This window comes from Zonotrichia leucophrys, chromosome 1A (assembly GCF_028769735.1).
Source record: "Zonotrichia leucophrys gambelii isolate GWCS_2022_RI chromosome 1A, RI_Zleu_2.0, whole genome shotgun sequence".
Lineage (NCBI taxonomy): Eukaryota > Metazoa > Chordata > Aves > Passeriformes > Passerellidae > Zonotrichia > Zonotrichia leucophrys.
Genome location: NC_088170.1, coordinates 34,614,951 through 34,633,180, shown reverse-complemented (window position 1 = coordinate 34,633,180; position 18,230 = coordinate 34,614,951). Strand labels below are relative to the sequence as shown.

General features: G+C 38.3%; 2 protein-coding genes across 8 annotated transcripts in view; one reads left to right on the top strand and one right to left on the bottom strand.

The window, feature by feature from the left end:
- APAF1 (apoptotic peptidase activating factor 1) overlaps positions 1–10,105 on the bottom strand; it is a 31,414-nt gene extending 21,309 nt beyond the window's left edge. For 2 of the 5 annotated variants that reach the window (XM_064702125.1, XM_064702126.1), the window contains exons 1-9: positions 9,919–10,105; positions 8,636–8,777; positions 8,172–8,361; positions 6,741–6,938; positions 5,557–5,740; positions 2,528–2,640; positions 1,849–1,980; positions 1,206–1,444; positions 96–263 (exon numbers count right to left, since the gene is read on the bottom strand). In XM_064702125.1, coding sequence (XP_064558195.1) covers positions 96–263; positions 1,206–1,444; positions 1,849–1,980; positions 2,528–2,640; positions 5,557–5,740; positions 6,741–6,938; positions 8,172–8,361; positions 8,636–8,773 — 1,362 coding nt within the window. In that variant the 5' untranslated portion in view covers positions 8,774–8,777; positions 9,919–10,105. Of the gene's footprint in view, positions 1–95; positions 264–1,205; positions 1,445–1,848; positions 1,981–2,527; positions 2,641–5,556; positions 5,741–6,740; positions 6,939–8,171; positions 8,362–8,635; positions 8,778–9,783; positions 9,889–9,918 lie in introns of those variants that run through there. The other 3 variants (XR_010438665.1, XM_064702123.1, XM_064702124.1) reach the window with 3 other exon arrangements.
- On the top strand, positions 9,942–18,027 carry IKBIP (IKBKB interacting protein). 3 transcript variants are annotated; one of them, XM_064702130.1, is made up of 4 exons: positions 9,942–10,322; positions 12,058–12,241; positions 12,924–13,041; positions 13,918–16,960. In XM_064702130.1, the coding sequence occupies exons 2-4, from the start codon at positions 12,183–12,185 to the stop codon at positions 14,743–14,745; spliced, it is 1,005 nt and encodes a 334-aa protein (XP_064558200.1). In that variant the 5' UTR covers positions 9,942–10,322; positions 12,058–12,182; the 3' UTR covers positions 14,746–16,960. The 3 variants fall into 3 exon arrangements, with proteins under 3 accessions (XP_064558200.1, XP_064558197.1, XP_064558198.1); XM_064702127.1 differs by having other exon boundaries at positions 9,945–10,322; positions 12,013–12,241; XM_064702128.1 differs by lacking the exon at positions 13,918–16,960 and adding an exon at positions 16,973–18,027 and having other exon boundaries at positions 9,966–10,322; positions 12,013–12,241.
- The last annotated feature ends 203 nt before the right edge of the window (positions 18,028–18,230 follow it).

Below are 18,230 nucleotides of genomic sequence, written 5' to 3'. Positions count from 1 at the left end.
ATGAAGCTACTCAAGGTACAAACAAAGGAACATTTTCTGAAAGATGCCCAGCTTTGGAGAGTAAAGTTGAATGCAAGTATCAGTTGACACACTACCTGAAGCTGGTTGCGGTTCTTCTCTGTGAGAAAGTCAAGCTGAAGATCATGTAAATAATAATGGAATGACTTCCCATTACGATCACAGAACAACAGTGATTTGTTAACAAATTCCTGTAGTATATCTTCAACTTCTTCAGTTTCCATATCCCAAAGAATACAGAGAACCTAAAAAGTATTTACACAAAACCAGAAAAAAGAATCAGAACCAAGTTGTAATAGGATTTGTATGAATATTATAAAAGGCTACCAATTAACTGTCAACAAAATGCATATTAACAAATATAGACACAAAGGGTAACCAATTCAGTAAGTTACCAATTCCTTCATACGAGACCACTGGACAGATAATAGAAGCTAACCTATCTATTGTCTATTTATGCTGATTTATGGTGACCATAAAAGGAGACAAATTCCACATAACAGTTTTCAAGCTTTCAGTGAGCTCAATTACAATCTAATTAAAGAACATTATACAGAATGCAGATTAAACTTATCTGGTATTCACATTCTTTGAACAGAGAGAGACATAATTCTCTCTCCCAGGATTTTTCCTCAGGAAGGCAATAAGCAGCTAAGAAAATAAGAGAACAATTCCAATCTCTACTTGCTGCGCCTGTTGTTTGGCACATGTGGAATGTGATATGGAGATTGTTTACTGAGAGTGATTTGTTAATTGGGTTCTGGTGATGGTTGTTTGGATTGACTGGCCAATTGGGTCAAAGCTTTGTCGTGACTGCCAGGAGACAATCACAGGTTTTTCTTTAGTATCTTTTCAGTATAGTATCTCTTTAGTATCGTTATAATATAGTATTAGTGTAATATAACGTAGCTTAATAAGGCATTTCTTCAGCCTTCTGAAATCATGGAGTCAGAGCACTGATAAATTTAAACTGTATGAACATGTTTATTCAGTTATGATTATTTTGGTTTCACTACTAGCAATTCAAGTCATGATCCAATAATGGAACAAGTCTACCCAATCTAGCAATTATTATTAAGTTACATACCATAGAAGTTATACATGACAATTATAAATTCTGAGAATTCTTTAAGGTTGTTGTTTCTATTTCACCAAAAATCACAAGGTTTCTGCACTGCTTTCATTACCTTAGTAGGTACTTTAACATCTTTTGGGAGGATAGAGAGGTCTTTATAGTAGTCTTTGTAATTGTCATCCAGCTGCTCAACACTTATGGACATTGCTTCATCAAGGGCTTCGTAATCATAGGAGGAAGATTTTCTTATTCTTCTAAACTGCTTATTCTGCAGCTGCCTGAGATAGTACTCCCAGCGGCTCGGGAAGTCTCGGAGTAATGCACCTATCAAGGATATCACTAGAGGAGAACCTGAAGGAAAAGATTAAATCAAATTTAGTGGTCATCAAGGAACACAATCCAACAGTTGATGGTCACGTGACGGAAACAGGTAATATTCCCAATACACTGATGAAATTCTTGAGGTGTGGAGCAGAGATATATAAAATAAACACTCCATGTAGACATTTGCAAACTCCCCAGATTTAAGTGTAATTGTGGTGCAGAGAAAATATACTGAGGAAAACTACCCAAAAATCAACATGAGACTTCTGCTAAGCTTAAAAAAAAAAACCAAAATATTTAACAAGCCCTTGTATTTTACTTAACATATATAGTATTATAGGATGTTCCCTCTCTATTTTTAAGTCAAAATATAGAAGGAAAAAAAAAAGACATTCAGTGGTAAATTGTATGACAAAGAGCAACTAGAATACCTTTGCATTCTCTTACAAGAGTGTTGGCTTGTTCTGGAAGTTCTGATATTTTCATATTCACAAATAGGGATAAAATCTCCAGTCCTTTCTCATGTGCTAGTCCACTTTCCACATGAACCTCGTATTTATTGCCTAGAAACAGAACCATGAAAAAAATTTCAACTAATGTAAGAAAACATATGGAATTCAAAGTATTTCCCAAGCAAAATCTGGAGCAAAGCTTCATGATTTTTTGCATAGTATTTTATAGGACTAAGAAGAGTATAAATTCTACTTATCAGAATCAGTTTGCATTAGAGACACATGCAAACTGAACTGTAAGCTAACTGAACTAAAAACCAGACTATAAACTAATAATTACAAATGCACTATGAGCAGTCACTGGTGAATAGTGTAGAGATAATCAGTCTAACTGGTGAATAGTGTAGAGATAATCAGCACCAGTGTCACAGAGGTTAATTTCGTCTGTTGAAAATTACTGCACTCATCAATGTAAACATGTAACTTTTGGGATAACATACAAAGAGCATAAAGTTTCTCAAAGCAGAATTCTAAAACCTTGCCACTTGTGCACAGATTGATAGACAGATTCTATCAGATTCTTTTGAAAGCTCACAAGAATAAACTGTAGACACAGACACACAAAATATGTGGTGCAGGAGAGGAAAGAGTTCCTTACCAGCCACAGCATCTGTTACACTCCTGTCCCTGCTTGTGATCAGTACCTGACATTGATTATCGAATGCTTTTAACACCCAGGAATCCCAAATGTCATCCAGGACCAAAAGAGATCTAGTGAGAGAAGAAATACTTCAGATCAACTATTAATGCTAAAATAAATTTTAGCATTATTGCATTCTAATAAAGAAAACAAATTTTCATAATTTACAAAGTATCACCGCATATTTTTTTTTAATATTAGTATGCAGAATATCTCAATAGTACGTCCACAGAACAGTGACAAAGCTGGTAAAGGGTCTTGAAAATGTCCTAAGAAGCACAGCTGAGGGAGCTGGGGTTGTTTAGTCTGGAGAAAAGATGGCTCAGGGAAGACCTTATCAATCTTTATGACCTGAAAGGAGGTTGTAGCCAGGTGGGAGATGGTCTCTTTGCCATGTCTCAAGTGGAAGTATGAGAGGAAATGGCCTTAAATTGCACCAGGGCAGTTCAGATTAGATATTAGAGAAAATAATTTTCTGTGAAAGAGTGGTTAAGCAGTGGAATAAGCTGCCAAGGGAGGCAGTGGAGTCATTGTCTCTGGAAGCATTCAAGAAGTGTCTGGATGTGGCACTTAGGGGATATGGCTGAGGTGATTATGGTGGTGCTGGGTTGATGGCTGGACTTGATGATCTCGAAGGTCTCTTCCAACCTTGGTGATTCTATGATTAAACACTGTGCAAGAAGCTGAATGCAGTTATCTCAAAAAGGTATTTACCATTTATTATTTCATAGCTACAACTGAAGTGCAACCAATGTTTTGGGAAACATTTCCATTAGGAGACACCAGGAAAACCAGAAATATTTACTGGTTTTAAGTCATTAAGTATCATAAATTGAGAAAAGAGTTGTATAAAACTAAATAACTCTGACATGGGTTAGTGATGAGCTTTGTGGAAAAGCATTTAAGTTTCCTTTTGACTCAAGAGTTTTCAATTTTGTTCTTGTATCTTTGGAAAGCTACATGAGACTAACCCTCTTGTGAAGCAATTGTCTTGAATGGCAAGGCTCTTCTTAACATAAATGACATTTCATACTGACTACACACTCCAATCATACGGCCAGCCACATTTGTAGGTGCCTACATGGAATCTCACCAGAATAATGTACAGTAGACTTCCCTATGCCTGCCTATATATGACAGAGAAGTTACTGAAAACTGTTTTTAAAAGACGGGGTTTAAGGGAGCAAGAAGTCAAAAAGACCAGCTGGCAAGAAGATGTATGAAAAGAAGTAACAGTTATTTGCATTCAGTGAGTTTTAGCTATTGACACCTAATCCTACAAATTGTTTACATTTACTTTGCTTGTTTTTTAAGGGATGGAATCTTCCACTCCACTAGTTACTGGTTAAGTTGTCCAATTCTCACTGAAGCATGACAAAACTTCTGCGTTTTTGTTCAGCCAAGTGGCTCTTACGCCATCAAAGCCTGTAAATAAGGATTTGATCCTTCTTAAAGAAGTGCATACACACCAGACCGCATTCTCAAAGATACATTTAAGTCTTGGATACCCCTATCTCATTTTTATACAACTCCTCTATTAAGAACCTTTTGATAAATCAGAGGGTTTACAAGAATACTAGCATAGCCATGAAGGACTCCTTTTGTGGCACTTTCAACAATTGAAAATATGATGAGTGGCATGAATTATAGCCTGATTATATATTTTTAATTAATCTGAACACTTCAAAGTCCTCCCATTCATTAGGCACCAGTGATTCTTCTCTTCCAGTCACACCAACAAAACTTAACTTCTAATTAGGATTATTTTAAAAACCTTATAACAAAGAGAAACCAAAACAGACAAAAACACACCCCAAACAAACAAAACCCTGTGAAAACAATCACAGGAGATTAAATTCTTATTCTAAACTACACCATTTTCCATGTGACTAATAAGAAACATACTGGCTTCAAAATTTGAATTCTTTGTCTAATACTTTATTTCCAAGATATGTACTGGGTTGGCTGTCTGAATCCAGGTATAGCTAAAGTGACTTCTTGTTGCCAAAGAGAATTCCAGAACCAGAGAAACAGAACCAGCTTCTTCCCAAGCTGCAGTGAAGTTTTGTTTCCCATACACTTGCACCCTCTATGAACCTTACTCCCAGGCACATTCCCCTCTATTTCCTGCCATGCCCACTTCTGTATTGAAGAGTTTTGTTTGTTTGTTAATAAACAAGAAATAACAACGGAAATGTGTCAGTGGAGACAACCACTTCACATCCTTCAAGGAAAAGTGCACTTTCAGCTGATAGATTTCTTTTGGAGGACCTGTCAATATTTCCCACATCTTTTCTTCAAATTAAAGATTTTTATTTTTTTCCTGTGCAGAAATGCCAGTATGTTATCTACAAAGATGACAAGGCTGGAGTATTATTCCCAAGATAACTCACTGACAAGCAGGCTCATTTAGTTTAGTACAAATTTTCCCAGAGAGTAATTAAATCCTCAGCAAATAACAAAAACTACTGCTCAAAGGTGAAAAAAGCAGCGCAATGACTGAGAAAGACACTAGTTTCTTGGCAATAATTAGTCACATCGTGAAAACCTGATTTCATTTTGGTACCTCTAGACCAAGCACTTTCTAAAGACACCTTCTGTTCTGGAAAGGAAGAATTTTCTGCACCTTTTTTTCTACTGTATGATCATCACATATCAATAAAGTGGTCTACACACACAGTGAGAACACTGAAAGTTAGAGAAATCCTTATTTCCAGTTCTTTGTTCCCATCTTTCACTATTCAAACCCATCCTTCATTATTTCACTATTTGCTTTTTCAAGCAAACATGACTCCTGCACAGCTGGTTAGCATATTTTTCTGATAGAAGTCTTATTAGCCTAAGTTAGGAAGTTGGTTAAAAACCCAAAAATGTAGACATGTGTAGACACATGTAACCACAACACAGACACCTCAGATGATTAGACCAAAGTTACTCTGCAAAGTTTTATCAGCTAAAAGAAAAGTATTTGATTTTACTGACATCACCTGGGGTATTTGCGCAACATCAGCAAACGAAGACGATCTTTAGCCTCCTCAATGTTCAGTGGTGGCCTTTGTGAAAGAGTGGAGTCATGTTCCAACCTACTGCAGAGATTCTGAAGTTTTATCAGCAGCCCTGCTTTGTCCTGCTTCCCAACAGAGATCCAGTGAACTCCTCCTGGAAAGCAATCTAAAAAGAAAAGCAGTATTAATCATGCTGTACATTTTAAATAACTTTAAATATTTTATACCAACTTACAGTAGTAAGTCAACAAACCTCTAAAATCTGTTGCAAGCCATCCCTGCAACTCTACTATTAACTCCAAAGGGTGGTTCTACAAGACTCCTCTGTTTATTTTTAAAGGAGTAGACTCTGTAGGGCACGTACCCACAGAATTTCCGCACCATCACTGATGCTGTCGTCCCTCCTTTCTACACATCTTCCTTCCTGACCCTCCACAGCCCCTTCTGCATCCACCTTCCTGCTAGTCTGACCTACCATTTACATTTTAAACCATGTAGTACTGCAAGAGTTCAGAGCCTGGGGTGTAAAAATAACCCTGAAACAGTGATCAAGGAGACATCTAGAAGAATCAGCAGAGGATGCTATAGCATCTATCCCTACATCATTATTTTCTTTAATGCCAACTCCTACTTTCTCCTCCTAGTGTCCTATGCAAGGAAAAAGAAATAGAAAAAATGCCATTAAACAGTTGCATCTATGACCTACTTTAAGCTAAGGCATTATTAATCACCCACAAATGCCTTTCACTATTAAAATCTATACAAAAGTTAGAGCAAGATTTTTTTAAACTCACATAGCAAGGAGAGGAGTCTGAAGACCTTACAAGCAATGCCCAAAAAGAATACAACTAGATATATTATTTTGCACTAACAGAAATAACAATTTCAAGTTAATTAAGGATGCATCTACTCTCATAAACCAATGCAGATTCTAAGGTGAAAAGCTATTCTAAACCTTTTTCTAAAAGTTAATAGAATACTTAGTGGTCCCAAACCACTAAATGGTTATGAAAGTTGTATGTTGCAAGCAAATATTTCAGAATCACTTAAGAAATTTAGAAATCCAAAACACTTCCAAGGTGACATATGATATTGCACCATACATGTCCAATATGTGTGTATCCACAGTGATATTTATAAAAATACAGATGTTTTCCTGAAGGTACCTTCCAAGAGCTGAGGATCCCTTAAAGCTTCTGCTGTTAAAACAGTCTTCCCACAGCCTGCCATTCCATAAACTGTGACCCAACCTGGGTCACTTCCCAAGCAGTATAGCTTCTTTTTAATAGCATCTACCAGTTTTGGTCGAGTGACAAACACAACTGGTCTCTGTGGTACGCCCCCTTCGCAGAGAATGGTCTTCACTAAAGTTAAGAACAAGAAACATCAAAATAAAACATAAGCTCTTTTCAAACTCAGCCAAACAACTCTTCACCCAAAATAACTAGTGGGCTCCCTCCCCACCTCATGTCCCATAAAAATGCCCTAAAACCTGCTGGACTCAAAATACCAAAATCTAAAAAAATATTGTTATTTAGAAATAAATTACTTAGCATGTAACTAGCCCCCTATCTAAAACAGTGTTCAAATTAATAACTGCACGAGGAAAGCTTGTTACATTAATCCCTAGAAGTGAAAAGCGAATTAACGTCTCCCATGGACCCTGTGGCAAACACAGGAGCTCAACATCACTATACCCAACAAAGAAGTCACTTTCTCAGCCAGAAGTCACCACACCGTGGACGCAGCAGAAAAGAAAGGATGCTGTGTACGGCCTTTCCTTGGCAGGTCACAGCACAGCACCAGGGTCCAAGCAAGACTTCCATTGATTTAAGCTGAGATTGCATGACTTGAAAGAGGTAAAGCATAACAGGAAGGGAAATGTGCGCTTCATCTACCCACTCTGTGGGCATATGGAGTAACATAACTGATAAACTTTGATTATCTAACATAGCGTCGAGCTTCACATGCCTTTGACACTTATTAAATGCAGAGTGCCAGTAAATATGGCAGTTAGTCATATGCAGTTAGAAGGTTCTGCCTCTTAGAAATGACAAATTTATTTCATGTCAATCAAAGATGTTCCTAATGAAAATGCAGGTATAAGTTATGGAACTTATATAGGGTAACTAAAAGATCTGGTGGAAAGAATTAAGTAACCTAATAATTAGATCAACCAATCAATAATCAACTATATCAGTGTATGTTGAGAGATTCCAGATTACTCTTCAAGATAAATATCAGAATTTTGGAGGCTACAAGTTTTTCTTTTAATAGGTACAAATGAGAGTCTTCCTTTCTCTAACTTGTAACATTTTTGTTGTAAGTGAAAACCGTAAGAGCATCAGCTCTCATGCCTTTTAAATCAGCATTATTCAATATAAACACTTTCCAGATGACCTATAAAAATTGTAACTGTTGTAGCTCTCCTGCCATATTTAGATGAAATAGACATAGTTACTACACTACCAAAGCAAACAAGTGCATCAACTGCTCCTTTTTCATTGGAACAGGTATTACACATAGTCACTTTCTATGGAATAAAAAGACAGCTTTTGTTCACACTGGAGCACAGGGATTGCTGCAGTTACACTGACCGTAGGAAGTCATTCCATCCATTGAACTCTTTCTGTTACCGGACGAGACGGCAGGGATGCCATCCTGAAGAAGTGCAGCAAGGTCTCTGTACCCTTCATGGAGCAGTGCATTATAAAAGGACCTATATGAATTATTATCTTTTGTAAGAATAATGTTTATTAGCGTAGCTGCTCGCTCCTTCCGTGTATTCTAGGAAAAAAATAGAAGAGGTATTATACAAAACTAAGCAACCTCAGAAATAATTTAATCTATCACTCTATAAATTATAGACTATTTATAGTGATAGAAATAGCCTTTAACTTACCAAGCCCTTAACCTTATTAAGAGCAACAAAAACTGTGTGCTAGAATTTGACAAAGCCAGGAATTAGACAGTCAGAAAATTCTATTTTTTAAAAGTATAAAATATAGGTAAAATATGTGAGCAAACTAGGAAGAGAAATAGCAGTGAGTGATAATTCTACCTGTTGCTTCACTCTCTCCTCTTCCTGTAATGTCAGTACTTCATCAGAAATCATGCGATCCATAATATAAGAAGTCTTGATGTCATTTTCCAGTGCTTGACGATTCATAAGCAAATAGTTTCTACTCTTGACATCCATATTTCTTCAGGGTGAAAAAGAGCGGGGAGAGAGGGTGAAGTCAAGTCAGACTGGGAACATAACTTACAAGCATGAGGAAAGAAGTTTTTGAATAGTTTATAAATTTTGGTGTTAAAATCAAAAAGAGTAGCAAAGCACAGCTAATTCTGAAAATAGAAATTCTTTTCCCCATTCCTATGAATTTACGTTTATGAACACTCTCAGAACTACAAAACCAAAGACTACAAGCTTCTTATGTACTAGCACCTTGCTAAGTGTCTCTATTGAAAGGGCCTCTCCCTGCTCACTACATCTTTCAATTTTTTTTTTAAATCCTTAGATCATATGGGTGGGACAACAGGATGAGAAAGAGGACTGGTCTCATCGCACAGGATAGATGCATTGTTGTCTCCAAGTTCAAGACTCCATACAAGGACACTTGGATGTTGACATATGACGGAAGAGGGAGCACCCAACACTGCCAATGAGTGCGCTATACCTTCCTTTATCAGCATTTGGACACGCAACTTCAAGCTCGCATTCTTCCTCCATATCATAAAAACCCAAATGTCTAAAGAAAACAGGTGAAAACTATTGACTACGGCATGAAGGTTTCCCAGAACTGATCAGCGACTCCGAGAGTCCCAATTGATCAAAATGCCCTCTCCGATCACACTCCTGGCAGGAGAGCTCCATAAACAAGTCCAAACTCCTCCACAAAGCGGCCATGCAGGTGCCTGCAAAAGCGTTCGCTTTTTCCGGCACTCTCTCCTACAGGAGCTGGGTAGATGTAGAACAGTTGCCTTTGGATAAGCCCGTGACGGAGTGCCTCTTCCGCTGTGCTGACAGAATTTCCTATTTTCACTAAAAATTACGTTCTTAAGAAAGCCTGTATCCCACCGCACCGCGAAGGAAAGCAGACGCTAAAGCTCCCTGGTCGAAAACTGGATAATAATAACAATAACACTGCCACACGCGAGGCAAATACGGAAGAAATCGCTCCACAAACAAAACAAAGCGTTAGCTCACACCGTGCCGCTGGTGCCAGCCGCCAACGAAACAGAAACCGAGGCGCTCAGACCGCCCGCCCGCCGACCCCTACCCTGCCCCGGCGGCACCCCCGCCGTACGGTCCGGTCGGGTCCGTCCCTGCGGTACAGCGCTCACCTGGCGGGCAGCGCGGAGCTCCGGCAGCCGCCGGCCCCGAGCCGAGCCCCGAGGCGCAGCCTCTGCCCCGCAGCTGCCGGGAAGGCGGTGCCGGCAGCGCTTCCTCCTTCCGGGCCTGGGCGGGGAAGGGCCGGCCCGGCCCAGCCCAGCCCGGCCCGCTCGCTGCCCGCCGCCGCCGAACAAAGCCCCGCGCGGCCTCCCGCGCCGGCGCGGAGCCACCGAGTCCCGGCTGTGCGTGCCGGGATCGCTGCCCGCGGCGGGCGGGCCCCGGACGTGGCGCACCGGGCGGGATGCACCGACAGCGGGCAGGGGAGGGGCCCCGGGGCCTGTAAACGTGGAGCCTGCGGGGCAGGGCGGCCCTGCCCGCCTCCGCCCCCACAGCTGAGGCCGGAGCAGCGCGGCGGGTACGGGGCAGCGGCCGCAGGGACGGGGAGATGGGAGGCACTGCCGGGGCTGGGGGCGTCCTGCAGGGCGGGCTTGGAGGGGATGTGGGTCAGGAGGAGATGTGGGTCACTCTGGGGGGGGGCGGAGGGGGCAGTCCGTCACTTTGGGGGAGCGGAGGGAGCAGAGGAGATGTGGATCACTTTGGGGGAGCAGAGGGGATGTGGATCACTTTAGGGGAGCGGAGGGAGGAGTCGGTCACTTTGGGGGAGCAGAGGAGATGTGGGTCACTTTGTGGGAGCAGAGGGGATGTGGGTCCCTTTGGGGGAGCGGAGGGGGCAGTCGGTCACTTTAGGGGAGCAGAGGGGATGTGGGTCACTTCGGGGGAGCGGAGGGGGCAGTCGGTCACTTTAGGGGAGCAGAGCGGTCCGGAAGGGTCTCTGGGGAGCTGCGGCTCATCCCCTGTACAGCGCCGGGCGCTGCAGCCGTCCTTTCAAAGCAGAGCTTTTCTCTGTGAAACTCTTTCCCTAACTACCATTCAGAGCTCTTTTTTCTTCTCCACTTTAACTTCATGGTACGTGCTCTCGAACCCAAAGATGTTTTAAAAGCTTCAAAATACAATTTTTCTGTTGTGGTGGCTTTTTTTTTTTTTTTTTTTTTTTTGTTTGGTTTTCTTTGGGGTTTTGGTTTTTTGTGGGATTTTTTTTGGAAATTAAAAACTTTTTTTCCTCCATGCTTCAAGCTCGGAGCGTGCTTCCTAGTACTGTGGCTCAAACAGCTCTAAGCTACCTGCATGACAGATTAGATTTTAAACAATGCCTTTTACCCCTGTACATGACTATGTAAGCATCTCCAAATATTTATATTTTGATATGTGACTAAGCAGAGCTGCAAAGTGATCCAAAAAACCAGCACAATAGTTCGGTCTCAAATTAGGCTAAAGCAACTCTGCCAAGGATCAAGTCTATTTTGAGCAGTATGGTGGAGGATTTTAGGCTTAAAAACTACACTCTGTACTTCACTTGGATGATTAAAATGTGAGCTAGAGATTCATATTGCCTCAATCTATTCTGACCTTAATTTCATCAAGAGGAAGTTACGGTTTTTCTTTTTTCTAGAGGCATGATTTCATGAATCTTCTGAATTTTTCTGTCATGACTTTTTGTTAACCAACATTTGTGATTTTACAGATGACATGAAATCGTTACAATACAACTACTAAGTTAAAGCTTGATTTGCAATTTTATTTTTAAACTGAAAAATTAACTTTCCCCTTTTAGTGTGGTGTAGGTAATAATTCTTTTTCAAATCTACAGATAAAACACAAGTTCATCAGTGAAATTGCTGATGAACTTATGACAGTCATCAGCTACAAAAAGAAATATACTTTTAATCCTTGTAATTTTAAATGCATATTCAAAATAGCTTATTCTACAGCAGATGGAATGTTTATGGAAAGATGAAATCAGCTTAAGCTTGGAAAGTGAGTTCAGTTGGACAAAATATGAAAGCAGTGCTCTGTAATATAGAAAGCAAATGAAAGTGTTGTGATACTTTACAAAAGTTCACATAACTAGGAAGCATGAACACCAAAAGAAACATGTTTAGAGGTTTAGAGTATTTGTGAACTTAAACTTTATGTTTGAGGATATTTAAAAGTAAAATGTAAGAAGTAAAAACCAGTCCTTTCTGTTTTTGTTTTTTTTTTCCTAGCTCTCTCCTTTGCTTCTGCTTTTTAAAACCACAAAATGTCTGAAGTTAAGCCAAGGAAAAAAGGTATTTCTTCATCCAAGACCAGTGAAGGTTCACAGAAGGCTGAGAAACACAGTAATTATGGGAAGCTGGCAAGTCCCAGGAGCAGCAATAATCACAGTTCCTTTTGGATGGACTCAAGGACAAGTTTGAGTATCATTTCCCTTGCTGTTTGCCTGGTGATGAGCTGGTGGGTAACTCTCTAAAAGAGGATTTTAGTACTTTCTTTTGTATTCTGTGGGCTGTATGATTTACATATTAACAGAGGGCTTGGGCTAAGTGTCTAGAGAAACTTGTTCGAGGCAGAAGGATCCGGGAAAGAGTAGCAGTATTGACAAGCATGGAAACATGGGTGTGCAGTGAGTTACTGTACAAGCTCCAGCTGTTACATCACCCTGAAGGTGCCTTGCTCATAGATTCTAAATATCTGCTTTGGAGACTGCATCTACCTGGAGAGCAACTTAGGCTGACAGGAAGTGCTAATTTGACAGGCAATAAATGGACAGAAGTGAAATAATTTGCTCAACTGTGTAATAAACCATTCAGCAGATGGAGTCTTTAAGTAAAGGTCAAATACCTTTGTTAAAGATGTTTTAAAATATCTTAGCAGCATCAGTGCCTTAGTTACCTTAGCATGCAGTGTAAAAGCCAAGACATCTATGGATGCTTCCTTGCTGTCATACCTCTTTTAGAAGAAAACTCCAGTATCAATACAGACCAATTTTTTTTTTTTTTTTGGCCATGTATTGATCTAGCACATTTTGTGAACACAAATCCCTCCAGTAACAATTTGCTGTGAATCAAGTCATGGAATACTTAATATATACTAATTGAGAAGTTATGTTTTCTGTTTATTTACTTGAAATTTGCAGGTTTCTATTTCAGCAGTCGGGTCAATTTGCTGATCTGGAAAGAAAGTACAATTTTTTACATCAAGAAGCTGAAAAAATCATGGATGTGGGAAATAAAGTAAACTTAATTTCTGAAAAGGTAATCATTAACATCTTAATTGGATGATCTTTGGTGAATATTTGTCATTGCTTACTTCATTGTTATTTTGTTAATTTAATTGCCTGTTTTAAAACAAGTTTTCAGAATGTGTTTTACTTGCCTGTGAAGAGGCATTTAGAGACTATTTCATGTGACAAAGCATGTCAATCCATGCCATTGTTCCAGTTTGTGAATACAGTAGTTGTACCTCAGTATTATTTTTTAGAAACTAAACTATTATAAGAACTTACATACATGCACGTTTCATTTTACCAGTCCTCTCTTGTGTGCAATTCTAATGAACATTGAAGAAAATTTACCAGCATTTTTATGTAGCAGACCTCTTCTAATAATATGAAGACATAATAAAGTGATAAGAAAATACAATAGTAATGAGAAAAGACATTACCACGTGTGACATTACCAACTAGAAAAGCTGTGGTGGTTGCTGAATTATCCCTGGTACCTTACAATAAGGATGGTAGCATGGCATGGCTCATGCCAGTGATTTTGTTTCAGCACTGATCTCAGAATAATGTCATTTAAACATGATGTAATTTGGATATTTATATACTATACTTCAGATTGCAGAATGTTGCATGAGATTTACTGTATTTTGGACACAAAAAAAAACCAAACACAGAAAATTGCGTGTATGCTATAGAAGTTCAACAACAGACATAGCTTTTTTCCATGACTGTTTAATGCTAGGTTAATCAACAATATTTTAAAGATGAAACATGGAAATGCACCATGGAGGAGCTTTGTAACAAGTTCAGTGGTTTTTAAGGGACTTCATTATCTCTTAATAAATGGAAAGAGTTTTCTGTTCTTACTTTAAGTAGACACAGACATTGTTTTGTGTTGTAAATGCAGCTTGAGTCTTCTGAAAGTATCCTGCGAGAAGCTGCCTCATCCATCTCTGTGATGACTGAGTTTGGGCAGGAAATATCTTCTCTTCATAGCACCATAAATGATATTCAGAACAATGAACAGACTCTATCTCTAAAGATGCAGAGCATTAATGAGAAGTTCCAAAATGTTACAAATGTCTGGAGAAGAAGCCTGGATGAAATGAACACAAATGCTAGTGGTTTAAAATCTGAAGCAAAGTTCATACATACAGAAGTTACTTCCAAAATCAATGAAGTTGACCAAAGAATTAAATCCCTTGCAGAAAGGGTAAAAGATTTGGAGGACAGTACAGCCAGAAATATCAGAACACTGAAAAAGCAAGAAGATGATGAATTCTCTAGAGTTGAACAAAAGTTGAACTTGGATGCAAAGTCAGTTGAAAAGCTAGAAGAAGAACACAATAGTCTGGTAGCCAAGGACACAGACCTGAATGAGAAACTTGCAAACTATGAACCTAAAATTGAGGAGTGCAAGACCCATTTGCCAACAATTGAAAATGCTATTCACTCTATTCTTAGGCTGTCAAGTGACTTGCTTGGTATGGAGAAAAAGATAGAGGACTTGAAGACACAGCTGTATGCTGTGGAAAATGACATGCTGAAAACTGTGTCTGATACAGTGGCCATGCAGAAGGCTCTTGAAGGCCTCCAGTCCAATGGCAGCTTGATCAAAATGCAGCATGAACTAGCTGTTCTAGAAACAGGGCCTGACAGAGCAGTATCTTCAAAAGCAGAAGAAGTAACTTTAGAAAGCTTTCACTTAGAAAATGACCAGAATGGGCATAAGTGAATTTGGCCTTAGGTTTTTCATTGATAAAAAAGCACTTTTCTATAAATCATGTGATTTAAATCTATGTCAGGGATAGCTGATGGACTGTCATTGATCTAAAGATCATTGGAACAGCTTGAAAGGTTGAGAAAGAGGGTAGAGAGCAAGAGAGTAATACTTTGGTAAAGAAGGAAAGGAATATTTTCTTAAATTAAGGATTATTTTCAGTTTATTTATTAAAAGATCTTTTTTATTAAAAATAATTTGAAGCCAAGTATTTAGATTTAAGGGGAAAAAGTTCATAATTTTAGTTTGTATTTAGCTTTCACTACTTAGTTTCTTTTGTTGTTACTTTGTGTATTATTTTCCATTGACTTGTAACACAGTGAACAATTAATCACTTATTTCTCAGCTGAGATAGCTGTACCTTGCTTTTAAAGTGTTGTACACCATAATGGTTTTGTGCTGCAGGAAAGCATAAGTACATTTTTAACAGCTAAAGCTCTGATACAACACCCTTAGAGAAAACCTGCTGAGAACCTTGTATTGTTCTGGTTTCTATAAGCTGGCATTTACATAGCACCTGGTTTGGTTTTATTTTTTGGGGGGGGGGGCGTTTTGGTGCTTTAGAGACAAATTTTAACCTTTTAACATTTTCTTCTGTAGGATGCTCTTTGTTAGGCATTACATGATACATCTTGTATTGCTTTGCTTTTGAAAAGAAAAAAAATTAACAATGTCACTGACATTGTTTCCCAAAGTTTGCTGAACCTAGAGCTGCAAAAGTAATTAAATCAGTAGAGTTATGTGCTTGGGAGCAGGGAATATCCAGTTTACTCACAGACCTACTTACACATGATATAATACTACCTAGTAGGCCTGGTAGATATTCATTGAAATTTGGATCTCAGGGACAACACAAATTGTCTGCAGACTTATTGTCTTGATAATTTTGTATTTCTCTGGAAAGGAGATTGCTTAGTAGAAACAGTATGAACACATTTATGACTTAATCAGACCTAATTAATATTAGTCTGGGTTTGTACATTAATTTCTTTAGAACTCCACTGAATTCTTCACTAAACAAGTAACACTGTCCATTCAAGGGACTATCAAACCAGTGTTTCTCAATGTTATAAAACTGTGTTGGTTTCATATAATTATTGCTCATGTATAAATTTCTGTTTACAAAAAAATGATATTCAAAATAAAAATATATTGTAGTGAATTTCCCTGTCCTGATGCATAATCTAATTAAAAATAAACTGCTCCTCCAGAAAGGGTACAGAATAAATACTTTAGTGTTCCCTGTCCTATTAGGAAAAACTATGATATAAGAAATGCTTTTTAAATATTTTTCACAAGTTTCAGATTTTTTTCAGTGTTTCAGTTCTAGTGTTTCTACTTTGTATAATTTTGAGGCAGGGTGGTGGGAGTGACAGTGGTGTGATCCCTAATCTTTCATCAACCTCAACCCTACGGAAAGCTGAATGTGCAGGAGATTCAATGTGAAATCCTCATCCTAGGAGGCATTAAGTAGGAAACAAGCACAACTTTCCACAACCTAAATTCTGGTCTTTGCTTTTGTGCAAAATGGTTCTGAGCTATTGAGGAACGACCAGCACTATTGAAGAGTTAAAAATATTGGTTTCTGTGATGGTATTTTTACTAATGTCCAGAAAAGGATTTATATGAAACCAATTCTAGCCTCATAGAATGTGTTTCAGTTTACCTGTTTGGTGGTTTTCTTTCTCTCTAAGTTCTACCCTGATTTATTGGCTATTAAACTAAATAGTATCACTCAGATAATTTCCTTTTTATTTCCTTTTTTCCTCTCAAATTTGAAAACCAAGAACCAATCATAAGAAAATAAATATAAAAGCGTGAACTAGCAAATCAAGACAAAAATCCAGCAGTAGCATGAGATTTCCTGCACTAAAATAGCTTTCGTGGAGACTTAAAAATTCCTATCTGTGGAAGAAGATTCCATTTGATGACTTGTGTTTTCAGAGGTCACCTTGGAAAGTCATATGGTACCTTCTTGTAATTTTTTGTTGTAATAGAAGTAGTACTAACATTTATTATGTATACTGACAAGAAAAAAAACTGGTTGTGTAACAGAAATTGATTTCCTAGAAACAGGGTTTGCACTCAAGTTGAATGTCAGAATAGTAAGATATTTCATTGAAGTATAGCTTGAATTTTGACGTTGAGTTGCTAAGCTAGAAATATTTTTGTATCCTTCCAGTGTGAAAAGACTTGGAACTTAATGAAACAGCTGGAAGATCTTCAAATAATTTCTCACATTAAATATCTGCAGGAAGATATTTATACAATGAAAACATGGTCTAGCAGCATAATTAAAAAACAAGAACAACTGGAGAAAAATTTAACAAGCCTTTTTCATGCAGTTTCAAGTGCTGAACAGAACACAGCTTCTGTAGCAAAAAATGTAACATTGACAATTGTGGCAGTAAAAACTGACATAAGGCGCATTTCAGGCCTGGTCTCAGACATGACTGCACTGGCAGATTCTCTGCAAACACTAGAAGATAAAGTGGAAAAAGGTGAAAAGGCAACAGTAAAAAACATAGGTGACCTCCTTACCAGTAGCATCGACCGAAGTACGAAAATACAAAGCCTGGCATCCAGTAATGCAAGGAAAATCGAGCAAATGAAGACAGCACTGTCTGAGTTGAGGAGCGATTTTAACAAGCATTCCAATAGACTTTTGAATCTTGAAGGTGACAGAGCAAAAGTTCTGAAGACAGTTACATTTGCTAATGATTTAAAACCTAAGATGTACAAAGTTAAAAAGGAGTTTGCCATCTTGGAGCCATTAATAAATGACCTAACACTGAGAATAGGAAGATTAGTGGAGGAAGTCTTGCAACGGGAGAAGGAAATTGCTTTACTGAATGAGAAATTGGCCAATCTAACAAGAGTTCAAACCGAGATCAAGGATGTGAAAGATGAAATAACCAAGATTTCAGACATTAATTGATCACTGAAAGGCCACTGCCTAAGGAATAGTGTTTGAGAATTTTTAACTCCCATCATGTGTAGTACTGAGAAGATAGACAATATTTCAAGGCTTCATTTTGAAGCACATCTAAACCTGAAATTTGTCCTATTCCTTTGAAAGGACAGGAAAAAGTCATACTTATTTCAAGGGAGAAATAATAATGTGAACAAAAAACTTACCTCTTTGCATGTATCTTTCTGAAGAATTACAGATGCTATATTTAATAAATTGCTTGTTTTGTAAAATAAAGCAGTGTTAAAGTACAAAATTATGTTCTTAGCTTTAGAGTTTGCTTTCATGAAGAAAGCAGGACCCAAGAATGACAGATTCCAGTTTTGCTTTCCTGCTGCAAAGGAAGAAATAGAATTGTGGTTTCCAGCTAAGCAAGAGGCAGTCCAACAGCAGTAGTACTTTGTCTCTATTCACTCTGATTTTTGTAAATTAGTTTCTTTTTAAAATAGTATTTAACAAGGTAAATGCA